Raw genomic sequence first — 27,983 nt, 5'->3', positions numbered from 1 at the left:
CACTTTTTGACCATGATAGGATTGTAATCAAAACTGATGGAAAGATGAGTTTCCACAGAATCATAAATAAATTAAACTCCAATGGCTTTAAATAAAGTCAAACATTGAGTAAGTTAGCGATACTTTCAAAATTTACAAATGCACTTTATTAATATGAAATAAATTAAATATTTAGCAAATATTAAATATTGGTCACTAAAATACATTTTATCATAAATACAAAACTTTTTAAACAATATATATATATATTTCAGTAATATACACTTAAGAAAGCAGTGATCTTGGAATTCTACCTATATTAAATATTTTTTTGAAGTCAAAACTTATAAGATACAAACAGTTTGCTTTTTTAAAAAAAATTCCAATTACTATTTTTGGTATATTCTGGAGGTTTTTCCCCCTACTTTCTTAATGAAAATTATTCAGTATTTCTAGTTATTTCTCTGCCTGGAGAAGCTTATATAATGCAGGTATCTTTTAGTTTATCTCTTCATCCTCAATCTTGTTTCAGCTAAGTAGGTGGCATGTGAATATATCCTGATTTCTTCTAGGCTTCATGGCTAACTGATTTGTAGAATTGCTAGTGAAATCATATTTCTAGTAAGGTAAATAATAACTAAGCAGGCACCCACCAAATGCCTCCTTTTTATACTCACAACCTTTTTTGACACAGAAATCTGGAAATATATAACTATACCACTTGTGTGAAGATAAGCTATTCCATACTTTTACTGGCGTAAAAGATGGTTTCCAATTATATATGTATATATACACACATATATACATGTACATACTTATACATCATGGTTGTTCAAGTCCTTGGAAGGAGATGAGAATTTTGACACTAACTCCTTTGTTATTAACAGAGGAACTGAGAGTATAAACTACATTGTCGGAAGAGCCAAAATACATAAAATAAGGTACCCATTATCCATCCCTCCAAGTACATCATGATGATCAGCAACTTGACTAGATCAATTTTAGGTAACAATTTAGCTGCTTATCACTTGCCAACTGAATAAGATGAAATTTGGGAGTAAAAATTGTACAAATTTTTTACAAGAGATGTTTCATGAGATATAAAGCATTTATCACTAGATACAAACTATGAATTCATTTTTAATGAGTGTTATTATGATTAATGGCATTTTGGAAACTGTTTTCTTGTGGAAGTGACCTTTATCCTATCAACAAGTCACATGTGACTAAGGAAACCAATGGAAGAAAAAGGCCAGCAGACATGTATGTCAATCTAATTTATGGGAAAAATGCATGTAAATTTTAGTATTTTCAATATTATTTTAATGTTTTTTGTTATTTTAATTAGTGAAAATTGACTGACAGCCCTTCTTGCAGGGCATTAATGCTATTTATCACCCCCAAATGCCTCTGCTTTATAGCAACATATATAGCTTGTCCTTTAATTTAGCAGTAGTAATTTTTTTTTGTCTTTTGGAGGGCAATTGGGGTTAAGTAACTTGCCGAAGGTTACACGGCTAGTGTTTTTTTTTTTGTGTGTGTGAGTGTTAAGTGTCTGAGGCCGTAACTGAACTCAGGTCCTCCTGACTCTGGGGCCGGCGCTTTGCTCACTGTGCCACCTAGCTGCCCCAGGTAATTTTTAAAACAATAAATGGAAACTTTCTTTAAAAGTTTGATTTTACAATTCATTCCTGATGACAAATATTGTAAGTATCACTTCATGGAAAACTGGACTGGTTGGCTTGAGGGAATTGCAAATTTGGTTTTAAATATTGTTTGTAGTCCTTAAAAACAGGCCTTAAATTGTGTCAGGTTATTTTTTATTAGTGGCAAAATAAGGCAAGTTAGCCACTGACAATAGAGAATGAATGTAGTTTTTAGTTTTTCCCCAATTCTGGCTAGAGGGTGATATAACATTTCACAGTGAAAAAGTATAACAAAATATATTTTTTCTTCTTCAGAGTAGCCAACTTGTCGATACAAGTCAATACAATATACGATCTAAAGTCCAGGTTGGAGTATATTTGACATAAATCTTACTACACTAATTCTGCAATCTTGCTAAAAATAACCAAATATCTTTGATAATGTTCAATAATAACCCAAGAGAAACCTTGATATGCCACATTTATAGCACTAAGATGCATGATGCTTAGCTTTTTACAGTGAAACAATATGAAAAAGCATTACTACCTACATGTAAGTAATTACCTTTCAAGCTATTATGATCACTATTTAAAAAATAAACTTCTCCTTTTCACCCTAAAATTATTCAATAGGGTGTACTTTCAACTTAGGTTCAACAATGTTTATGCTAAATAAATGCTAGTATGTACAAGGCTTTTTATGGATACAACACTATTACAATTGAAATGAAAATCATATTACATATTCTGGTGTCTCCCAACTTTTAATTTTTAGACCTCAGCAGTGTGGGGGAATTCTTATCAGAAAAAGAGCAAAATGAAACCAAAGGAAAAAAAGCAAGAAACTGTCTTTTACAGAAAAAACTAAACCAAAACCTGAAACAAAAACTCCCATCACCAACGGAATTAAAGTTGGACCACTTTTTCTTAAATGCTTTAAAAAGTTTCATGCAAAAACTTTGATCATAGTAAGGAAATGTTTGTTTCTGATCCTCTAAAAGCACATGTTTTCCAAGATAAATTCTGTTGGAATAGAAACTTCAGTGAAACCCTGTTTTATGTTATCACAAATAATATTTTCCCACAATTTATGCTTTTCCTCAGTTTTGTCCATTTTCTATCTTATTCATGTACCAAACACAATCAGACATGCCAGAATTTCCCACAATTTGCATTTCCCCATGCACTAGCCCCACTTGCTAGAGCTATTCTATCTTCCAAGTAACTTTCACTTCTTATGTTTACTTTTCTTATGTTTTACTTTTCAGGGTCCTTTCTGAATTCCCAGGCAAGTTATTTCAAGTGGTTTGGTGAAGGAAGCTGGAGGTCTGGTGAAAGAAGTCAAACCCAGAGTGCCAGACCCTGAAAGAATCACAGCAGGGCACCAACAGCTTATCTTTAGAAGAAGTGAGTGATGGAAAGCAGAGCTACAGAGAGATGGATTCCAACACGATTTTAGCCCCATTGAGAATTTTGACTTTTGCTATAACTGTGATGTGGCAGAGACAGTTGGTTAGGTTAAAATTATCCTAGACCTCTGCTCTTACCAAGTTGCTCTTCCTGGAATTTAATTAATTTGGTTGCAGAACTAGACTGTGGCTAATTCATCTGTTTCTAACCTCTGATATTTCCAGTTTCCTTTTTCAGACCCCCCTGAAGTAACTTACTTTCTGAAGATGAGGGGAAAACCTTATGAAAGAAGCATTACACTAGAAAAAATAAAAGTTAACTTCTGAAGCTATTCAGGCAGCAAAGTAGGTAATTTCCTTCCTTTTATACTTTTCCTCTATTTGCAACATTTATCTCAATCCCTAACAAAGTATATGATTCACTTTAAAGAAAAGGAGCAAAATATGTTTTCTTTAGATCTAAATGATCTGTTACTTTCTGCAAAAGTGAACAGTGATGTGAATAATATTCTCATTGTGGTTATATATTCAGAGAGATGGCAAAGAATGTGAATTTATATTTTAAACAGCCCCAAAGTCCTTTACAAGTCTTCACAAAACATTCTAAGGTCAATGGTGTAATCAGTTGTTGCTAAAACTAGAGCACCTTTTTTTTGGCTCTTAGGGCAGGGTAACTAGTTGTTAAAAAAAAAATCACACAGACATTATCCTTCATGTGTGAAAAGATGAACATAGAGAAAAAGCAGCTGTCTATTAAAGGTTGGATCAGTGAGGCACTCTAAAATTATGTCTGAGTGTTTAGGTGGAGGTACTGTTCATGGTTATATATAAAACTTCTTTATGGAAATTAGCCTGTGCATTCACAAGATGAAACAAATTCAAAAAGCTGCTATCCTCTTCATCTCGGTCTCCTAAACGCCAGAAACAGGATAGAGAGAGTGGGGAGAGGAAGAGAATTAATTTTAAAATATGATTTATTTGAAACACAAGATTTCCAAATTTTCCCTGAATAATTTAACAGAAGACAAATCAGCAAACTTCACCCAATCAAAAATCAGTTATGACAACCATGAAATCCTGTGACAAAGTACACTGAACTAGGAGTCAAAAAATGCTACTTCTAACTCTCCCTTTCCTAGTAATGTGACCTTGGGCATTCTTATTGCACACTTATGTAATGCCTATGTAAATACTCACCAGACATAACTGACTGTAGCATGTCCATTATAACACATGCAAATGCATTTTCCACATTCTGCAGGAAGTTATTTCTCTCCACTTGTGTGCTAAAGACTTTGCAGACTTTTTGCATCATTTTTACTGCCCAGTCCATGCAGTACAGGTCCTTCTCGCAGACCTGATTTAGACAAAGATTATTTTAAATGTGAGTACTCCTGGAGTTGGAATTTGGCTCTTCCTTGAATATGACACTCATCTCCTGACACTATGCATTTTCACTGCTCTCCTCCATGCCTGGAATTCTCTTTCTCTTCTCTTCCTCTTCTTGTCTTCCTTCAAGAACCAGCTAAAATCCCACCTTTCTGCAAGCAACTTTTCCTGAACCCCCTTAATGCTAGTTAGTACTTTCCCGCTGTTGATTATCTCTAATTTATACTGAATATATTTTGTTTGTACTTAGCTGCTTGCATGTTGTCTCCCCAATTAGACTGTGAACTCTTTGAGAGTACGCACTGTTCTTTGATTTTCTTTGTATCACCAGCACTTACCACAGTGCCTATCTAGCACATTTGTAGGCACTTAATAAATGCTTGTTGACTTGACTTGGCATAGACAATAGCTATGATATAGTGGTATGATAACTGGATTAGGAGTCAGTGGACCTGGCTTTGCTGTTTACTAACTATATGACCTTAGGTAAGTTACCACATTCTTGAACCTTAGTTTCCTCCTTCTTCATGAAATAGATTAATTATACTTGTACTAACTCCCTCAGGGCAGCTAGGTGGTGCAGTATATAGAGTACCAGACCTGGAGTCAGGAAAACCTGAGTTCCAATTTGGCCTCAGACAGACTGTGTGACCCTGAGCAAGTCACTTAACTCTATTTGCCTCAGTTTCATCATCTGTAAAATAAGCTGGAGAAACAAATGGAAAACCACTTTAGTATCTTTGCCAAGAAAACCCTTATGGGGTCACAAAGAGCTAAGTGTGACTGAAACTACTGAATAACAACAACTACCTCACAGGGTTGTTGAGGGAGTCAAATGAGATAGTAACATATAAAACAATTTGTAAATTGCAAAGTTATCAGGATGATTAGCTAATAATAATTACAGTTATCCCGTCCACCTGTGATCTAGACAATTCATATAAAATTTTTTGGCCTTCCCTTTGTACCAGAGAAGAAGTTTAAATTTTTTTTCTTTATGGGGTGTTTACAGAACCTTAATATAAAATTTGAGTTAAGGGGTGGTCAGGTGGCGCAGTGAGTAAGAGCATTGGCCCCTGTGTTGGGAGACCCGGGATCGGTTCTGGTCTCAGATACTTGGCACCCACACAAAATAACTGGCCGTGTAAACTTGAGCAAGTTACTTATCCCAATTGCTTAAAAAAAATTAAAATAAAATTTGAGTTAAGAATTTGATCATAGACTCTGTGTCGTCTACTGGCCTTCATGTGTTGTCTGCAGCTTCTGCAAAACTCTCCCAAAATTCCCATTTAATTTCTTATGCTGACCCAAGATATATCAACACCATGATGAGGAAAGTCAAGATGTAGAAGGGATAATTGTAAAGGGAATGATGAACTAGATATAATTACTTTCTATAGTATCATTCTTTGACTTTCATAGATACATTTTACAAGAAAGAAAAATATTATTGTTGATTTTTAAAGTATACCACTGTGTTGGGTCATGATGTGCCTTGAAAAATGCTCAATTTTAGCTATGTAACACCAGAATGAAAAATACTTTCATCTAATATCTCATTCAAAAGGTGCTAATTTGGAAAAAAAATGCTTTAAATCATTCCTTTACAATGTATTCTGTAGAACCCCAGTGTCTTACATGCTGTGATTAGAGATTACATAAGAACATTTTGATGCTAGGGATATTTTTCCATCTGAAATATTAATTATGGAATTATTCCCATCTTCCTTCCTCCAATCCCACCAGCATATAGGGCTTTTATTAATATTATTGCAAGTCTAAAAGTGTTTCACAGCTCAATTAATTTTGAGAAACACAGCTAAAGAGATATTCAAGTCCATGATTGTCACAAAACATTATTACTTAACCTAAGAACCATTATAGGAAAAGTTACTACCTTTTTAAAAAAATCTAAAATTTTAACATATATCATAGGTTAGAGGTTATTTATACTAATTTACCTATAATAGTTAAAAGTGATGACAGCATATTTGTAGCTAAAGTTGCTCATAAAGGGGGTAAATTTTATTCACTAACCTTTCAGATGACCAGTTCATCATGTGTAGCAGATATATATCATGAAAAACTGGATCAGAATATAGATAACTAATTATTATCAGTCAGACAGCAAGCACTTCCTGAATATCTCCTACATACAAAACACCACACTAGGGTCCTAAAGAATAAAAAGACAATCCCTTCCCTCAAAGATTTTATAGTCCTTTAGGGGTGATGAAACATATACATAGGCAAATGACTTACAAATATTAGTAAAGATTCTAGAATCATAGAGTTGAGACAGAATACAAACTGAACTATAGAAGTTTTAGAGAAAAGGAATGCTTAGATTTAAGTGAAGTTAAATAGGAAAGTATTCCTGGAGGAGGTGTTGGGTTTTTTTTTTTTATTACGTTTTGAAAAAAAAAATCGAGGGGCAGCTAGGTGGAGCAGTGAATAGAACACCGGCCTTGGAGTCAGGAGGACCTGAGTTCAAATGCGGCGTCAGACACAACACAAAAACTAGCCGTGTGACCTTGGGCAAGTCGCTTAACCCCAATTGCCCTCCAAAAAGCAAAAAAGCAAAAAAGTCACATGGTATAATAAAAAAGAACATTAGATTTGGAGTCAGAGAAACTGAATTCTGGTTGTGCTACTAATTATCTGATTGACCTTTGGTGAGTAGGGTACTCATTCTAGACCTAAGATTTCTTGTCTGTCAAATGAAGGGACTGATGATCACTAAAGGTCTAGCATTTACTTCTGTCTTCCTAAGGTGGATATGAATTGGAAGGGGGAGTGGATAAGATAGGGAGGAAGATATATGAAGTATGTTTCAGAAGATGTTAGTTTATTGTATATATTTTGAAAACATGATATTTTAAGACATACTTAACATTCTTAATCTCTCAAAATAATTGATATTTTAAGTATATTTCAGTTACACAGGGAGAGTGATCCATCAGGTTTTTAGGTGGTGGTGAATACAGTATTAAATGTCTGGGTACTAGAAGAGACTTTGTTCTGTACTTACCAAAGCCAAAAAGACTATCATCCGTGCTAGTTCATTGGCCCGTCCATTCACAGCTTTGCTAGCCATGAAGGTGAAACATATATTATTCCCACTTAGGATAAGGAGACGCGCATTATTCTCCAGAAGCCATTCTCGAGGAACCACTTTTGTTGTAGGAAAAAAAAATTACTTAACAAGAAATTGTCCAAATGGTAGCAGTAATCATTATTAAACACATATATTACGTAATTTTATTGAAGAGAAAATGAATACCAAGAGAATAACTCATAAAATACTTCAGTTTTTCCAATTATAATATTTGACCAGAATAAAATTTTTAATGTCACGTAGCTACTCTAGATATACTAGTAATATGTTTATTCCAACTCTTTGACTCATATATTACAAGGTAGGATGGTATGAAGCTGTATACCTTTCTTTAGGATTGTACAGGGGTCAGAAACTACTCTTCCCTTCCCTATAGGACTGGCAAGTGGAGAGTTTTCTCCCCTATGTATCCTTAAACAGTAATCCTCTGCAGGGATAGAATTTGAGGTCTGATATGATTAATTTACTATGGTTCAACAAAGAATCTGTAAATTGTATATGCATATATGTAACTGTATAGCTGGTATTTGGACTAAGTTAAATCCATTCTCTTCAACTTTAAAATTAAGCTCCCTAAATTCACTACTAACCAAATATTTGAGTATTATGATTTAAAATAGGAAATTTATTCCCTGTAGAAACTGCCTTATGTTTAATAATTGTGCTCTGATAGCAGAATTTTAAATAAAAAATCAATATTGGTTAACATACAGTTTTACCTGATAGTTCATCTACAAGACTGATTACATCATCTGCTGTCCACTCTTTAGTGTCAGTGTCATACAGTAATTTAATGGCATCAGCTAAGCCTTTTAGACTGGTTTCATCTGTAGGTCCTTCTGTCATTTTCTGCCAAACCACCTGTCCTGAATAATTGGAACAAGTAAAATGTGACAAAATTTCTTTGAGAGGCAGATGGTTTTAGTTAATTTAAAAAAATAAATAGGATTAGAAAATGAAATCCCATTATTTAAGCACATTACATTTATTTGAACTTTCATAATGGGAGGTCAGTTTAGATTGCAATATAACTTTAAAATCTTTCTTATTAGAATGAGGAAAAATATTAACAGCATTTAAAGGAACCAAAAGAAAGGTTGTTTTAGTAAGTATAAAGATAATGCTACTGAAAAATGGATGGAGAAAAATAGGACTTTTGTAAATTTGTTGAATTTTTTTATCAAATAAATATTAAACACTAATTTATACTAAAAAATGTTTATCCTTAGTACCTTTATAAATATTTTTAATATAAATAATGTCAATTTAAAAATTATCTGCTTGTAGGAAGGAAAAAGTACATATGAGTACACATACATCACAATACATTATAAAAGACAAATATATATTTTAACTGTTCTTTTGGATTACTAGTTGCGTTATTCTCTTCTAATTACCTAGACAACAAAGAATTGATTGAATACTGAAAAAAATGTATAGCACCTTTTTAATTTAAAAATTGGAGTTAATGGAAATATATTTTATAATGAACATAACAGTTTCCTTCTTTGAAGCTTAAAGTTAATATAAGCTAACATAAAAATATACCTGTATAAAAATTTCTGGGAACAATGGAAACAGTGTGGAAGAAATTAGCTATATATAGACTACCTTCTTGCACTAAATACTAAGATAAATTCCAAATGGATATGTAACTTAGGTATAGATGATGACATCATAAACAAATTTGGAGAGCAAGGAAGAAATTACCTTTCAGATCTATGGATAGGAGAAGAGTTCATGACCAAACAAGGGATAGAATGAATCACAGAAGATGAAATAGACATTTTTTTTATTATGTAAAATTAAAAAGCTTTTGTACCAACAAAATCAGTCAAAATTAAAGGGGAAACATAATAGGGAAAACATCTCTTTAGCAAGTTTCTCTAATAAAGGTTTCATATCCAAGGTACACAAGGAATAGTTTCAAAGTTATGAGAACAAATGACATTCCCTAATATAAAATAAAATTATCAAAGGATATAAACTGGCAGTTTTCAAAGGACAAAATCCAAGCTATCAGCAACCATATGAAAATTGCTTCAAATCATTAATAATTAAGGAAATGTATATTAAACCAACTCTGAGTTCTACTTTACACCTTTGTGATTGGCAAAGATGACAAAAATAAAAAAATGACAAATGTTAGAGGGGCTGTGGGAAAACAGGCACACTGATACATTGTTGTAGAGCTAGCAGTTTGGAACTATGCCCTCAAAATCTTTGACCTAGCAATACTACACCCCAAAGAGATCAAAGAAAGAGGAAAAAGATCCAAATATACAATATATATGTATATACACACATATATGTATAGTGACTCTTGATAGTAGCGAAAATTAGAAACTACAAGGGTGCCTACCCATTGGGGAATATCTAAATAAACTATAGCATATGAATATAAAAGAATATTACTATACCATTAGAAATTATAAAATGGAAAATTTAAGAGGAAACTAGGAAGTTCTCTATGAATGATGAAGAATGAAGTGAGCAGATGAAGCTGAACAATTTATACAATGGCAAAAAAAAAAAGAAAAGCAGCATTGAAAAACTTTAGAATTCTGAACAATGCAATGACAAACCATGATTCCAAAAGACCAAAGATGAAACATAACTAACCATTTTCTGCCATATAGGTGATAGATTTGGAATGTAGAATGAGACATTCATTTTTGTACACTGCCAATATGGGAATTTGTTTTCCTGGACTATGCATATTTATTATGGGAGTTTTTCTGTTTATGGTTCTTTTATTTTTATGGTTTTATAGGGGCAGGGCAATAGGATGGAAAGTAAATGCTTGTAAAAAAAATAAAATTAAGCAAAGAAAAAAAAGAAACTGCAGAGAGGTACATTTGGGTTTAATATACAGAAATACTTCCTAAGAGTTAGGTTGACACAAAGTAAATGGGTTACCCCAGGGAATACTGTGTTTCCCCTCACTAATGGTCCATAGATATACCTGCCTAATCATGAAATATAGCATGATTACCAAATAGTTATAATAAAATGATATTTCTCCTTTAAAATTACTAAAATTAACCAGAAATGTGACTTTACTGAAAAAATGAGTGTTTACCATCCTGAGATGAAGGTCCAAAGATTATATAGAGCAGTCGTGCCTGATTCACCATTGGCCATGGTTTTAGTATTCGAGTCAACCAAAAGGCAGAATCACTTTGCTGTATCCAATGATCTAGTAGGACACTCCGACAGAATAGTCTAATCCTTAACTCCAATTTTCGGGCACTTCCTAAGAAAGAAATTAGAAAATTTTACCTTCAAAAAATTTCAGGAGAATCAGAAGCAAGGCAATACCCACAGTGGTTACTGAGTGATTCTAAATGGTTATCAAGTCAGAATCTCCAATAAAGTACAGCTTTGATACCTCATTGTGTTGTGAAGGAAACTGTAGGTTCTCACACTCTGCCACTAAAATGCAAGTTTTGGCAGGTCTTACAAAATTTTACAAAGGCTTCAAGTATGGGCCTGATGGACTGTATGTCAGCTGTCCAAACAGGCTAAATTAATCATCAGAAAATTGTCTAGCAGGGGCGGCTAGGTGGCTCAGCAAGTAAGAGCACCAGCCCCAGTGTTGGGATGACCTGGGGATCAAATCTGGGCTCAGATACTTAGCACCACACCCAGAAATAACTGGCCGTGTAACCTTGAGCAAGTTACTTAACCCCAATTGCTTTAAAAAAAAAAAAAAAAAGAAAACTGTCTAGCAAATGATACCTTTTTTAAGTGACAGAAATTTATAGATTCTCTACTATGGTGTAGAGAGATTGCAATCTACATTGATAAAGTAAACCTTCAAAAAAATAATAGATCTTTGAAAAGCTGAAATCTTTAAACAAGAAGTAATCTAAGAGTCTTCTCTTAAACTGCTCCAATTTTCTAGCTTTGCTAATCTGCTCATTGTTCTTGCCCTGTTCTATACTTCAAAATTAGGAACATGGCTAACAAAAAGACAGAACAATTTGGTCAGAACCTTATGGGATTTCCAATAAAAAAAGAGTACATAGAGTAACGTGGAAGGAATGTATCACATCATTAATCAATATAGAATAAAAGGTTTCCACCAGTCTAATACAACAAAGTGGTGGATCATTGAGCCCCTTAAGCCACTCCCATAATCTCTTTCTCAATGCCTAACTTTATCAAACACTGCTAAAGGAAGTCATATAGTTGTGAATACTGGATTCACTATGTAAAATGATATTATCTGATCCCAACTATAGCTCCATTGCTACATTGCAATCTTTTATTCTTTTTGATTCTTCCTCCATTCCACTTCCGACAGTGACTGCTTCAAACCTTATTCTTTCTCTTTAAGCCTCCTGTGGCTGCTTACCTGGTCTTCCCTCCCCCAGCAAATAAGCTTGCCTGCTTTGCTAAAAAAAAAAAATTGAAATCATAAATTATGTACTCCCCTCATTTCCTCTAATTCACATCTCAAAAACCTTCCAAAATTTTTACTTTTCCTCTCTTCCTATCCTAGTCATCACAGAAGAAGACCCTTCTCTTTGTCAGAGTTAATCCCATTACCTGATGCTGTGGCCTGGGTCCTAGATCCCATATCTTGCTGTCTCTTCTAGGGGCTAATTAATTATGTCCCCATCCATAATTCTCTTATGTTCAATCTCTACCTATCTATTGGCTCCTTTTCATTGCCTTCAAACTTGCAACATCTACCCCAAGGGGAGGGAACCCGTGGCCTTAAGGCTACAGGTGGCCTTCTAGGTCCTTGGGTATGGCCATTTGACAGTCCAAGTTTTACAGAACAAATCCTTTTATTAAGGGAATCTGTTCTGTGAAATTTGGATTCAGTAAAAGGGCCTCACTTGAGGATCTAGAGGGTCACATGTGGCCTTGAGGCCATAGGTTCCCCACCCCAGATCTACCCCATTCTCAAAAATCTTTCCTCAAAACTATAATTCCTTCTAGATATCATCCTAGCTCTCTCCTCCTCACTGCCAAACTCCTAGAAAGATTTGTCTAGACTCAATGCCTCCTCTTCCTCACCCTGACTCACTTCTTAGTCCTGTGCCATCTAGCTTTCAGCCCCACCCACCTTTCTACTCAAAGTATTCTTTCTAATTACCAGTGACTTCACAGCCCTTCACAGCCTCTTTGATTTCTCTGAAGCTCTCCCCTCTCTTCTTTTTTGTGGCACTGTTCTTTCTTGCTTCTTCACTTACTTGTCTCATCATTCTTTTTCCAGTTTTCTTGCTGGTTCAACATCTATCTCTCATCGTCTAAGCATGAGCATTATCCACAATTCAGTCCTAGTTCTGTCTCAGTCTGTCTCATTCTCCTTCAGTGATATCGCTTACTTTCATGGATTCAATTGTCATCTCTATTCAGATGTTTCCCAAATCTATAACATCCTAATCCTAATATCTCAAGAATTTCTGTTCTCCAATTTCCGCTCCCTGATGGATATCTTTACTTGGGTGCCTCACTGGCATCTCAAACTCAACATCACCAAAATAGATTTCTTCCCCATCTATTTCCCCATCTACCCTCCTACTTTCAATTTTATTTTTGTTGATGATACTACCACATTCTCTGAGGCACTCAGATTCTTAATTTTGGAGTGACCCATGGCTCTCCCTTTCTCCCTTTCTCCTCTTTTATCTACTCACTTGCCAAGTCCTGTCAATTCTAACTCCACAACATATCTTGCACCTATCCCATTTTCCCCCCACTTATTCAGCTACTACTTTATCTCAAACCCTCATCACCTCTCACCAGGATTATTGTAGTAGTCTCCTAATTTCCTCCTGTTTCCAATCTTTTTCCTTTCTAATTGATTCTCCACACAATTACCAAAATAATCTTCCTCATGAGTAATAATCTCATTTTCCTGTACAAAAATCTTTGGCATCTTCCTATTACTTTTAGGATTAAATACATTCTCCTAAATCTAGTATTTAAAGCCCTCCATAATTTGGTTCTAGCCTAATTTCATTATTACTCCCTCAACTTTATATACTATCTGTTCTAGATAAATTGGTTTACTAGGTGTTCCTTACAACTCAACATTTCTATTTCCTCCCATTCACATTACCTGTCCTCTAGTCTTAAAAGGCAGTCCTTCATTTTTATCTTTCCTAGTCATTATGTTCCTTCAAAGTTTAACTCAAAGCCTTCTCCAGTATTCCCAGTTGTTAGTGCTCTCTCCCCCTTCAAATTTTATTCACTAATTTGTATACATGTTGTATTCCCCCATAGAATGTAAACTTGAGGGCAATAATTATTTTCTTTTTGTCTCTGTATTCCCCGTACTAACCAGCAAACTACTTTGCACAAAGAAGACACTTAATATTTGTTGAACTGAACTGAATCAAAAAGGTTGTCTAAATTGACTGTGTTTACTTTTTAATAAATCAATATATTTATGGAAAACCTACCATGTTCTAGGTGCTATGGGGAAATACAATAGAGTATAAAATACAATTCCTACTCTCAAGGAGCTTACAATTTCTTCAGACTACTTACTCTTTCATGTGTATAATGTCTCATCTAACAAGACAAGGCAGAATATGATGAATAATGGTGACATAAATGTGGCATTAAAATAGGAATCTACAAACGATGTTCAGGAGACAGTAAAAAGATTAGTCTGGAATAAATGAAAGTGGTAAGTAAAATTAAATTTTTCAATATTGTGTTGGGCTACTGAATCTGCTTTTGAATCTTGGTCTCTATTTTTTTTTCCCTTTTAAAATACTCTATTTGAATATCATATCTTTACCTGGTTTACTGCAAACAACTGTCTGCACCTTGCGGGGTAGATTAGTCAACTCACATAGGAAGTTATAAACACGATGGCACTCCAACTCATCCCAACCTGCTGTTAAGGTCTAAAGATAACAAAATAAAGGAAACATTGCAGGTATGCAGGCCATCAAGTTGAAGTTCAGGTCACTTTTGCTTTTCGTAAAGATGATTTGCAGCATATTTTGTTTTCATCCATTATGGATTTTCCATATATACAGGAAAAAGTTTTCATAAACAATATCTTAAGATGCTCCAAATCCAGATTCCTTTCTTTTGTTGTGAAAGGAAATATTTTTTTTCAATGGACTTTCTAAATGACACCTGAAGCTGCTGTACATAAAGTTTATTATTTTATTGTATGCATTGTGACTTGAACTTTGACACCTGAACTGACACCTAAACTGTAACAATAGTATACTGAACAAAATTTGATTCTTTAAAAAGGTCTACTTAAAAAAAAAGATTTCAGGAACACTGATATAGGGATTTCACTCAGAATTATACCGTGGTACTTAGTTTTAGAATTATTGACAGATTGTAGTGAAAAAAAAAACACCTATCATCTACCAGTAGTTAAAATATTATAAATATTAGCATTCATTTATGACATTTACATGTAGTAAGCAGTGGAAGAGTTTATTACAGCTAAAATTTATGATTATTGTGAAAAATAGCAGAACTAAGTCAGACATTTGTTAAAAAAGAAATTAAAAACAAAAAGGTAATTAGGTACATAAATTCTTTACTAGAATAATTCAATTGAATTTCTGCCATTTAAAAATGTCTTCTTTAAGTTATTTAGAATTGCTTCCAGTAGATTAATTTAGAAAAGTGTTCAGATTTTTTAAAAAACGTATCCCTAAATATAGGCTCAGAATCTATTGGTCTTTACCTTTCCTGTTTACAAGATTAGCCATATTACAACATTTTATTGAAATAATAGTTTCAACAACAAAAACAATGATTTCTGAGAATATAGATATACCAATGCTTGTGATATATTTTAAAGAGTTAGCCCAAGTCTTTGAGTTCATTAGATGTATACTGTATTTTAGGACCACAGTATATCACAACTTTTGGTGAAATAACCTTATCAAGGGAAGCTAGTGACCTGTAGGAACAATATGATAAATGGGCAATTGGTCAAAGACATTAGAATTTCACAATTTTAATGGATGGATTTAGTAAAATGTATTAATGATTACAAAATAGTGTTGGTCAGAGCAATGTAGTTGGTGAATATATGAGATATGCTGCCTATAACATAATAATATAGTAAAAAGTTCAATTATTTATTGTTGTTTTCTTTAGAGTTATTTCAACCTCGATTACTTGGCCCTAGGACACACTTCTATGTTATATTTACTACTAATAAAAAATGCTTTTTCTCCTTTGCTTAAAAAGGTACAGTACCTGTAAAAACATTCCATAACATGGCAATCCTAAACACTGCATAGGAATTCCACAACCACTGAATTTAAAACATGAAACCTATAAAGAGAACAGCTGTTATTTCCTCATCAATTAGACTGCAACAGTTTGACTTTCAAATTCATTTTTATAACATTTATTGAATACCTGGCTATATACTATATCTGTGCATGGTAGATAAAAAAACCCAGCCTTATTAAATACTCCCAAGAAAGTTACAATTTCTTTAGGGGAGATAATTTTACACAGTTAAGTAATAATATAAGATAGTTTGTCATAAGAGTTCAGTGGAGAAAGAAATTCATTTGGGGTAGGAACAATGAGAAAGCCTTCATGAAAGAAATGGGACTTAACCTTGAAAAACTGGCATAATTTAGGTAGGCAGAGAGGAGAGGGAAGACATTTCAAGTGGCAAAATAGTGGTCAAAGGTAAGGAGGCAGAAATTAATATGGTATATTTCGGGAACAGAAAGGAGAACTGTTCGCCTACAGAAGGTTCATGTTGGATTGGTTAGACAGGGCAAATTGGACAGGAGATAGAGTTAAACAAATGGATCTTATCATGCAAAAAACAGGAAAATCTTGAAAGTTTTTACATGGGAATATATCAAGAAAATAGTAAGGTTTTATGAATTTTTAATTATATTCAAGGAAGATAAACCTTAGGTCATTGTATAGAATGTGTTGGAGAAGGGAGTCACAGAAAGCCAGAAAGGTCAGTTTTAAAGATATTACAACCATTTAGGCCAAAATTCCCTTTCAAATGAATACCATACCAGCATAATAAATAATATATAAGAAATATTTTATACCCTATTAACTAGATAGACTCTGACTAGATTCATGATTTTATTAGTATAAGGAACTTCTAGATGAAGGAACTACTTCTACCAATGCAGGTAGGAACCTCACAAGTTGCACTTAATATATTAGATGGAATTACTTCATTTAGATGATCGTTTCTATATAGTGAAAGTTTTTGAGTACTATATCCAACAGTGTTGTCATAAATTTATAAAACTATTACTGGTATCTTCTAAAATTGATGTTTCGTGATTAAAATTAATTTTACTCTTTTTCTGGATGTCTAAAGAATAAGTTTTTTTTTTAAATAAAAAAAGACTATTACAATATAGTAACAGAAGGAAAGTATTCATGATAATGAGGCAGATTCAGAGTGCAGATTAAGACATTTTTTTCTGGATATGACCTATCAATTCTGGAATTTGTTTTGCTTGACTATATATGTTTGTAACAGGCATTTGTTTTTCTTGCTTTCTCAATGAGGGGGTGGATGGAAGGGGACTGGAAAGGGAAAGGGGACATAGGAGACAAGAAGGTGGATATTCCTTTGAAAATAAAATCAAACTTCATGAAAAAAAACATTATAATTTCAATGTAAATAAAAAAATCCATGGAAATCATAATAGCTCAGATTTATATAGTACTTTATAGTGCTTTCTACATAGCAACCCTATAAGGTAAGTAGTACAAGTATTGTTATCCATATTTTATACATGAGAAAACTATGATTTAAAGGGTTAAGTGATTTTCCTTCAATATGTAGCTAGGAAATATCTTAAGCTAGAAAATGAATCCAGATTTTTTTACTCCAAGCAGGATGCTTTTTATACTTTCCCAGAGAAATCCCATGAATTTGAATAAATTTTTTATTTTAGTTATATTTAAGAAGTGATTAAAAAACAAGATAAACATGTCTATATTTTATAATATCTGAGTACATAAAGCACCTGATCATTATGAATAATTTTTCAGTATACTTTATCATCCTAAGAATTGAAAATTACAAGAAGTAGATTAAAATTTTTTGCAAGGCAGTTATAAAATATGTTTATTTTAAAATAAATTTGTGCAAACATTCAGAAATAAAAATGTATTCTTACTTCTGAGAGTATCTTGTGAATGTACTTTAGCCTTTCTTTTGTGGGCAGCAGCAATGTACACCTTTTAAACAATAAACCTGAGAAAGGAAACAGATACACATATAAGAAAATGACAGATAATTTGAACAGACCAAGTAGACACATGTCTCTTGAATATATCAAAGTAATACTATGCCAAGTGAGCTGGTAAGACAAAATTTGTCAAGGAGGTTCAAGACTATGTTGTTTTAGTGTCCATTTATGACACCCAGGGCGATATTCTGCAAAAATAGGATATTGCAGTTTCATATGCAAACATCTTTTTTTATTATACTATGTTATGGAATTGCTTATAAAAACATAGTATAGTAAAATGTGATATTGATTCTAACGTTGCAAATGTGGAAAAATATTGGATTAAAAAAGGCATGATGAGTAAAATTTGAAGATACATCAAAGAAACCTATATATCGTGACATCTTGTCTCTATAGGGAAGTACAAAAAAGTACTCTGTTGTCAATGAAGAACCTCGCTAGAGTTGGAAAAAGTTTAGCCTTTTCTCCAAATATGTAGAAATTTAAAATTACTAAGTATTTAAAATTCCAGAAGTTGGAAGTAGTTCTGTTAGTACAAAGTATTTGGTATAGGATAATGACTATGTTAAAAACTTTTCCTTCAAAAATATCCTATTTGGGGAGATCATATAAAGGTTTTAAAGTATTGCTTTCAGATAATTTAAAAAAATATTTAATTTTCCATAGAACTTTGCATTTTGAACTGTTATTGCTACAGTGCCAGTAAGTGGATTATGTGCTTTCTATGACTTTACATGGACTGTACTCCTAAAATGGAAATGTTAAACAGTCTTCTGAAAGATATGATCTACTTATCCTTATTCTGAAAATAAACTTATTTCAGAGGGGAAAATCCTAAACACAAGACAAATGTAATAATTCTTCCATTTAAAATGTTATGCATGACTAATATGGAGATATGTTTTGCATGACTGCACATGCATAATCTATATCAAATTGCTTGCCTTTTCAATGAAGGGAGATGGGAAAGAGGGTAGGAATTTGGAACTCAAAATTTAAAAAAAAGGATAAAAATAGTTTTTATATGTCATTGGAAAAAATAAAAGATTTTAAAACGTTATATAAACTTGTAAATTCTACTGATATAATATTTTAAAATTACTCTATTTGAACAACTTATGATCAAATATGAGTTTAAACATTGACATTGCTTAGTTTTATATGTAATAAATAGACTTTTTCAGTGGTGAGTGTTTCCCCTTCATATTTTGTTACTTGGTCTCTAGTGAAGAAGCTGTAATTGAACATTAGTTGCTTCCTGTAAACCTTATTTTCAAGGCATATTGTATTCATAAAATGTTAACAGTACTAGCTAATTTTTCTTTTCTGTTTTTTAGACACAGGTGCTCAGAGCAGTTACAGACCAAGTTCCTAAATTTTTTTTTCCTGCTACAAAAATAGACTTAGATGCAATGCTCTCTCCATATTAGCCATCTGCTCTGTTTCTTGTGTGAAAGCAGTAAATTAAAATTCACAATCTTCAGAGTGAAAGATTCTGAAAATGTTATCTTACTGCTTGAAATCAATAAAAGATCAGGGAAGAACAGCAATAAGAAAAAATGGTCCATGCACTTGAACATTAAGAAACCTGAAGAACTAGGTTATCTACAGTTAAAGCAAAATGGAAGCTTGAAGTAATGTGAATCAAATGTAAGTATATGGTCAAATGAGATGAAATGTAAAGCACGCTATAGAAATCTAAGATTATTATTTTACAACTAATTCAAGAATTCAGGAAATCAGGAAATTCAGGCTAATGAGGAATGCTGTTTTGTTTAAGTAGCAGAGACTTGACCATAGTGGAAAAAAAAACTGTACTGATTTGTTCTTTCATTTGATTAAAATCAAATATTGAAATAAGCATTTCAAAAGCCCTCCCATAAGCTTTTTTTTTTTTTTTAAAGCAATTGGGGTTAAGTAACTTGCCCAAGGTTACAAGGCCAGTTTTTGTGTGTGTGTGGGTGTTAAGTATCTGAGGCCCGAATTGATCCCAGGTCGTCCAGACTCCAGGGCCAGCGCTCTTACTCACTGAGCCCTAGCTGCCCCCCTTCCATAAACTTTGAAGAAATATATAATTTATAATAATAGCTAAAAATAATGGCTAAATTCAGTTAATCTTCATTAATTTGGTTTATTGACATTGAACAAATATGGTAAGATTATACAACAAAATTTATACTTGTCTTAGTTAAAGATATATATATATTTTATATTTATATATTTAAATATTTTTATTATATTTAAATATTCTTATTTTATGCTTGGAGTCTTACTGATAATTATCTTAAAATTAGGCATTCTTGAGCTACAATAATACAACATTTGCTTAGTTTGCTCTTTTGTCTTTATTTAGCTCTGAATTTCACCCTGATATATTTTGGTTTTGTTATTATGCTAAGGTTAATTATATACAGCAATTTTGTGATTAAATTGATGCTCATCAGTAGGGTCCAAATTAGATATTTATTTCATTATTCCTCTTAGAGAGAATGAAAACAGTAAACTAGAAGAAAAAAAGATAAATGATTTTCCCTTTGATAAGGGCAATTTAAAATATATAATTTATTAGTAAATGTGGATAGTATTTTTTAAAAAGGAAATCATGACTTCTTATTAGGGAATAAGTGATTTTATTTAATATATTATTTTAAAATCTTGACTCATTTTTCATTATAGGATTAGAATATGGTTGAAAGGGATAAGAGATTTAGAGATAATGCTCATTCATTATGTTTCAGAGGAAGCTGCTGCACAGAAATATCAGTTCCCTAAACTCTTACTCTCCAATTCAAGCCACATAACAAAAAGAGAAAAAGTGACCACATACTTTTGTTCCTTTTAAATATACTCTTTTACACTTATCTTTGAAGATAAAAAATAACAAAAGAACTGTTGGAGTCATAGTTAGGAGGAAATATATAATTAATGAAAAAAGATCATATTAAAAGTAATGGAATCATCCATATACCAGGCAATAGTTGGAAAATATCCCCACTTCCCACTGGCAAAAGAGTTTTATAACAGAATCCCCCTAATTAAGTGTAGCTCTCTATTTGTTATAATTCTCATTTCATAGGTCACCTAGAGATCTGTAGTGTTCCAGCATATAGGAGCCTTGTCTTCTGCCAGACAGTTCCAGGTTATGAAAATCTTGCTGTAAAAGCCGTCTGCTTCCAGATGAGGTTGAGATGTAATTAATAAGGCGGTGGCTGATGGTTTTTGACACCATGCTTAGCATGCTGATATCCTTCACTAAAACAACAAAACCCAATATAACCAGCTTAACTATAAGAATTTAACTTTTGCTATACTTATCTAGTCATAGAACTAATCATACAAATGAACACATTAACAAACTATTAAAAACGTGGGAAAATATGAATTCTTTTCTTTTACTAATATATTAGGAACATGTAACAATAAAATTACTTCAATAAAGCTAGGGCCCTGCCTTAAGGAGTTGGAGTTACTTTCTGGTATATCTGGTATATTCTCAATCTGGGGTATGTGACAAGTTCAGGGGACCCCTTAACAGACCTTAACAGTATCTATTGTGGATATGAGAAGCTTGTCAAGGGTTTATGGGGAATGTTTGGTAAAAAACTATATTATCCTATTGAAATATTACCAAAGCAGTAGTGTTCATTAATTTGTGGATTGTAAAGAGAATGTGGAAGAGGAGAGCTTAGAGTGGAAAAGGAAAAAGGCATCTGAAAAATAGTACATATGAAAAATTTGAGACAGGTGAAGGGATAATTCCTACTGATCAAAACAAAATGAATTGAGGCTTGTTACAAAATTCTTTTTATGTTGGTCTAGAAGAAATCAGTGACAGTGATCAAGTGAAAGATAAGTTAATTGACCTCTGAAATAAACAGGAACTTTGAACTGATTTCAATCAGTGAAGCCACAGAATTTTTGGTGTACCCTTAGAAAATATTCCATTCTTACTAAACATGCTTAGGTCTAATAAAGTTTATTAAAATTCATCTCCTGAATAAGTATTCTCAGTTCTTTTTTATTCAAATCCTAAACAAGAAACAAACTGGAGGCTTAATATAATATGCAGGTATCTCTTCCAGAAATTAGATCTTAACTTTTTTTGTGTCATAGATCCTTTGAGAGTCTGGACTCCTCAGAATAATTTTTTAAAGCATAAAATAAAATATATAGGATTACAAAGGAAACCAACTATATTGAAATACAGATATTAAAATATTTTTAAATAAAAATACATTGATCCCAGGTTAAAAATACCTACTATGAATAAAATTGTTCAATGACAAGAAACAGATTTTAGGATCTCACAAATTTATTTAGCTTTCTGATGAACATTTAACAACTTTATGATATTAAAATTTTATTTATATTCAAATTGTTTTCTGAAAAATTAATCTCTTTGTTCTTTTATGTGCATATGTTTGGTAAACAAAGAATTTATTTCCGTTCATATTGAACTGGAAGTGGAGTTATAAGAAGGTTACCTAAAGCCAAGGGATAAAGGAACCAAAAAAAGGCTGGGGTACCTCTCCCCCCTCCCAACCCGTCATAGGCATCTATTGTTCTTTATCAGAAAATTAAATTTAGAAACCAGTTTAAGCTAGGTTGAAATATGTTAAAAATGCCACACAACCCATTGAAAAGCATAGTTTCTTAGGGAAAATGGAAATGGTGAATTCTATAGTTTAGCAATATTTCCTGTCCTAAAACCTTACCTGACAGATATTCCAAAATTATTTGGAAAAGCTCTAATGGTAATGCTTTAAAATCCCCAAGTGTTGATAAATTTTGAGAATCTGGGCCAAGGATGTTGTAAGAATGGTTGGATCGTCGGTTGCTACGTCTGTATTTCTGGTTGGGAATCAAGGTGAAGCTGGTACTTATAATGGATGTCATCCTTTTATTTATCCCATAAATTCCTCCTAGTTTAAAAAAAAGGGGGCACATAGAAGGAAGAGAATCAAAGCAATGGAAAGATTAAAAGAAGATGAAGATTAGGAATGAATCCAGCACTACCTTACTGTTGTATCCTTGCCTCTTGCTCCAGCCAAACTAGATACTCTTTGTTCCACTGACTAGTTCACTTTACTATCTCCATTCCTTTGCTCATATGGTTCTCCCAAAGCCTGGAATGACTTCCTTCTTAGCCCTCACTTCCACCTATATTAACTGACATTCTATTCACTCTCCCTGGTTGGGCTTGCTTAGCATCATAAGATTTAGAATTGTAAAGGATCTCCAACTCTAATTTTATAGATGAGGAAACTGAGGCCTGGAGAAGGGATGTCACTTCCCCAAGGCAACCTCCTCCATTATACTTTCCTTAAACTCTCTGGCCAGAAATAATAAAAGTAGCAGACATTTCTTTTAAGGTTCACAAAATGTTTCACAGACATTTTCTCACTTCCCTTTACTTTGTATATATTTTGTATTTGCTTATTTGTGTACATGTTATTCCCTCCCTCCCCAAGAGAATATAAGATTATTAAACATAGACTTTTTATTTTATCTTTATGTCCCCAGAACCTAACATATAGCCTAGCAGGTGCTTGTTGGATTTAATTGGATACCAGCTCTTAGAATCATAGATCTAAAGATGGAAGGGACCTCTGGGGCCATCTAGTCCAACCCCCTCATTTTACAGATGAAGAAACTGATGCGCTAGGAGGTTAAGTGACTTGCCCAAGGTTACAAAGGTAGCAAACATCGGAGGCAAGATTGGAACTCAGGTCCTCTGACTCTAGAAAGAATTGCTTTTCTTTTTTTTTTGAAGGGGGGAAGGCAAGACAATTGGGGTTAAGTGACTTGCCCAAGGTCACACAGCTAGTAAATGTGTCAAGTGTCTGAGGTCACATTTGAACTCTGGTCCTCCTAAATCCAGGGCCAGTGCTCAATTCACTGAACCACCTAGCTGCCCCAAGCTTTTTTATTTTTAAAAACTGAACCACCCTGCCTCTGTTACTTATTAGCTGAGCATGACCTTATACAAATTACCTAACTTGTCTAAGCCTCATCTTCAAAATGAGGAGGTTGTACAAAATGTAAAATGAGGAGGACTGGGAGGTGACTTCCAGTTCTAGATCTATGATATTATGATTTTTAAGAATGCCCAAATGATAGCTTGATAGACTCTAAATGTCTTCCTATAAAAAAGGGGATACAATTTCTGTCTTAGTTAATATCATAGGTAGTTTATGTTGTTACCTTTGTGTAGTTCTTGTACTTAAGTCATTTGCCATTTGGTATTGCCAGCTGAATAGGGCAGCTAAGTGATGCAGTAGATAGAATAAAAATCATCTTCCTGTCAAATCTGGCCTTAGACACTTACTAGCTGTGTGACCCTCAGCAAGTCACTTAACCCCGTTTGCCTTAGTTTCCTCATCTGTTAAATGAGTTGGAGAAGGCAATGGCAAAGCACTCTTTGCCAAGAAAACCCCAAATAAAGTCATGAAGAATTAGATCAACTGAAGAATGACTTAAACAACAATAACATTACCAGTTGAAACATTTCTAAATCAGTAAATCCCAGCCAAAGGCTTTTCACTAGCTAAAAGATAGGTGCATGTGAACCAGATATTTTTCCTCTCCATCATTCCCACTATTATCAAAATTATAGGGTCATAGAGCCTAACTATCTAGAGCCAAAAGGAACCTCAGAGAGCATCTAGTCCAGTGGTGTTATAGAGAGGCCAGCAACATTTCCAAGTATTGTAGAAACCAGATTAAAATATAATTGGGAGAGGCAGCTTAGGTGGTGCAGTGAATAGAGCACTGGCCCTGGAGTCAGGAGACTTGAGTTCAAATTTGACCTCAGACACTTAACACTTACTAGCTGTGTGACCTTGGACAAATCACTTAACCCCAACTGCCCTGCCTTCCCACTCCAAAAAGCAAAAAAAAAAAAAATATATATATATATATATATATGTGTGTGTGTGTGTGTGTGTGTGTGTGTATTATATATATAATTGGGAAATATTTAACAAAATAAATAAAGATACAACAAAACATAGATAATATTATATTTTAAAATTAAGTTATATGCAGCCAGCAGGGATCTTTATCTAGGAATTAGTGGCTCCCATTTTATTTGAGTATGATTCCAATGATCTAGTCCAATCCCCTCATTTTACAGACAGGTAAACTGAAGCCCAGGGAAGTTAAGTGGTTTGCCTACCGTGATACAGATAGGAAGCTTAAGAGGCAGGATTTGAACCCAGAGTCTCTGACCTTAGTCAGTGTTTTTTCTTTGATGCCACTTTATTTATTCAACTCTCCTTTTTTTTTTTTTAAAGCAATTGGGGTTAAGTAACTTGCTCAAGGTTACCCGGCCAGTTATTTCTGGGTGTGGTGCTAAGTATCTGAGCCTGGATTCGATCCCAGGTCTCCCGACTCTGGGGCCAGTGCTCTTACTCACTGTGCCACCTGGCCGCCCCTTTCTCTGAACAACACTTTTTTTTTTGGAGGGGGGAAGGCAGGGCAATTGGAGTGAAGTGACTTGCCCAAGGTCACATGGCTAGTTTTTGTGTCAAGTGTCTGAGGCCGAATTGTTTCCCAAGCCTTCAATGTCCTTCCTACCATCTTTGTCTGTTGAAACCCTTTCAAGATTTAGCTCAAATACCACCACCTCCATAAACCTCCCTAATCCCTAAGTCTGTCGTGTTCCCCTAATCAAAATTTATCTTTCCTTCCTTGGACCTGTCATTACTTTTTGCACTTCTTATATATGATATGCCAATCCATGTTGTACTATAGTCAGCTAAATACATGCAGTAATTCTTTTAGTAGGCTGTAAATTCTATGAAGGCAAGGACCATGTCTTATTTATCTTTGTGTATACTCTATCTATTCAATAGCTCCTATTTAGCACAGTCTCTGCACATAAGTGGTAAGCTTAACATTTAACTTAACTGAATATATTCTAAGACAAGGAAAATCATACCAACTGTGAAAAAGTCAATAAGTGCCATGAAAAAGATCAAAATGCTAATATAAAGCATGAGTTTCCATCAAATAGCATGGTGCTTCAAAATAATTGTAAACAGAAAGCAGTTAATGTGTCTTTAAAAATAGTATCTTTCTTTTTGTCTAAGTACAAACATGTACCTTGTTTGAAGGAAGAACAACAAAAAAGAGACAAAATATAGATTTCAAATATTGTCTATACTGTATTTAAATTGTCTGGCTCTAGTATACTGAGATTATAATTCCAAATACATATTTTATTATTCACAGATACAATGCAATTAGTCTCTTGTTAAATGAATAGAACTCTAATGGGAAACAACTAAATTTTCCTTTGATTTCATTTTAAGATAAGAATTACTAACTTTCTTTAATGAGAGATGACAATGATTTGAAGAATGAAGATTTACTGATAAGGTTTATAAAAGTCAATAGTTATTTACTTGAATGAAGCAGTCAGTCTTTATGTACAGCCAAATTGCTCAACATGATATTTGTGCGATTTGATTATTGCACTTCAGAAAATACTTAACTTCAGTGCAAATGCTTTTTTAAAAATAATTAAACAATCAAGACATTTCACTAAAGCATTAAAAATATATCTGAACAAAATTTATTTTCTGCTTTGTGCCCAGAGTACTTCTCTAGCTAATTTGTCACATACTCATTTAAGGAACTGCACTCTATTTAACTTATCTTAAATTAGTTACATGATATTTGAAATATAAACCCAAAGCTTAATTTTTTACTTGGCTCATGTGCAATTTTAGCACCTCTTAAAAACACCACAAAGAACTTTTTGCATCACTTTTTATAGATCATACCCTAAAGACAGAAGAATCAATAGGTATTTTTAAAAGTCACTGTTGTTATATTTACAAATGACTGTCAGTGAAAATAGAAAAGCATAATATAGCTTACACTTCTCTGAGGTTCCAACTAAAACATGACACTAATAAAGGTCTGCAGCTTGAATTCTTCAATGACTGAGGTCCAATAATCACTTGTCTTCTTTCTGGGACATCCACTTAAACTAGGGAAATAAAAATCAATTTAAAGTGCTACATTATACACACATACACACTTTTTTCATCCCCTCTAAAGACTAATGCTTTCTTCTGCCATAAACTCGCTCTAAAACAAGTATCAGTGATCCCTTTACAACAAACCCCTTTTACTATTCCTCACTTGCACGTGCACAAGATCTTAATGTCCTATCTTTAGGCTGGAACAGACCCTAGAGCTGGGATAGTCCAATCTCCCTTTCAGGAATGAGGAAATCAAATCCTGAATCTTAAGGAAGAGGATGGGCTTCTTTGTCCATCTCCACCTTATGCTTACAGTCCAGATACCTCAGACTTTTTTCCCCCTGTCCTTACAAATGTCCTCTTGGGTGTTTTCATACCAATCTACTGAAATACTTAAATTATGTTAAAAAAAAATTTTTTTTTGCTTTTGATACAGTAGCAAACTTTTGAAAGCCTACAAGAGCAAAGGATTTTCCCTGGGGGAAGAGCTATCAAGTTACAACTAATTTTTTTTTCTTTTTTAAAGAATGACGCCAGCAGCCCTGGCAGGGCAGACAGGCCCTGGCAGGCCCAGGTCCAGGGGTCAGTCACCACCCCAGGCTCTGAGGCTGGGCCAGGCCTTGGCCGAGGAGCCTCTCTGGTCCAGCCCCTAGGGGAGAGTTCTGAGAAGACCTCCAGGCCGGGAAGAGGGCGGGAGGGGGACAAGGGGAGGGTCTCCAGGAGGAGTCGGCGTCCCGAGGTGGCTGCCTCCCCCTTCCTCACTTCAGCTCCATCCGAGCTGCTGAGACCCTCTCCTCAAGGAAATCGCCCGCAGCTCACTTTTTACCACAGGGCTTGACAGTTCCCTGCCTGGGGTGTCACAGAAAAATGAGCCGGGGTCGATTTTTTTGGCCTCTTAAGCTCCCCCCCCCCCCAACTTGAAGCCTAAATTAAAAAAAAAATTTTTCTAAAACAAAAAAGATATCCCCCTCAAGTTCTCCCCGCGTGGGAGGAAGTGGGGAAGGCAGAGAAGTGGGGTGGCTCGTGACCAGGAGGTGCTTCCGCCCCCTTCCCGCCCTCGCAGCCTCCTCCGCCACCGCCTCCTCCGCTGCCTCCCGCGCGCCCTCATGAATAATCAATTTGGAACCCGCCCAGGAGCGGGGCGTGCCCGGCGCCTTCAGCACCACCCCCTCATGAATAACCAAATATAATCAACTTCTAAACTTTTCCTCCTCTCTCACCCAGCCTGCAACGCGCCCCACCCCCCT

At 34.2% G+C, this 27,983-nt stretch overlaps 1 protein-coding gene across 1 annotated transcript; it reads right to left on the bottom strand.

Moving 5' to 3' along the window:
- Positions 1–161: 161 nt before the first annotated feature.
- Positions 162–27,804, bottom strand: FBXO47 (F-box protein 47). The gene is made up of 11 exons (XM_069074301.1): positions 26,630–27,804; positions 22,459–22,665; positions 20,825–20,995; positions 17,669–17,745; positions 15,747–15,824; positions 14,308–14,416; positions 10,624–10,797; positions 8,261–8,407; positions 7,455–7,597; positions 4,232–4,391; positions 162–3,945 (listed from the first exon to the last, which is right to left on the bottom strand). Exons 2-11 carry the CDS (start codon positions 22,637–22,639, stop codon positions 3,833–3,835), a joined length of 1,353 nt encoding a protein of 450 aa, XP_068930402.1. The 5' UTR covers positions 22,640–22,665; positions 26,630–27,804; the 3' UTR covers positions 162–3,832.
- Between the last annotated feature and the right edge of the window lie 179 nt (positions 27,805–27,983).

This window comes from Petaurus breviceps, unplaced genomic scaffold, assembly GCF_028583685.1.
Source record: "Petaurus breviceps papuanus isolate PSGF00001 unplaced genomic scaffold, PetGlider_PUasm1.0 90887, whole genome shotgun sequence".
NCBI classification, from domain to species: Eukaryota; Metazoa; Chordata; class Mammalia; order Diprotodontia; family Petauridae; genus Petaurus; species Petaurus breviceps.
Note: the sequence above shows the minus strand (reverse complement) of the source record. Positions and strands in the feature narration are given on the sequence as shown.

What these genes read in the sequence shown, in the direction of transcription:
- FBXO47 (XM_069074301.1), bottom strand. Translation starts at nt 22,639, where the DNA reads ATGACATCCATTATAAGTACCAGCTTCACCTTGATTCCCAACCAGAAA. An exon ending in AATTTTGGAATATCTGTCAG is followed by an intron (nt 20,996 to 22,458) that starts GTAAGGTTTTAG and finishes TTGTTGTTTTAG; the next exon opens with TGAAGGATATCAGCATGCTA. An exon ending in TCTTGTAGATGAACTATCAG is followed by an intron (nt 7,598 to 8,260) that starts GTAAAACTGTAT and finishes CTACAACAAAAG; the next exon opens with TGGTTCCTCGAGAATGGCTT.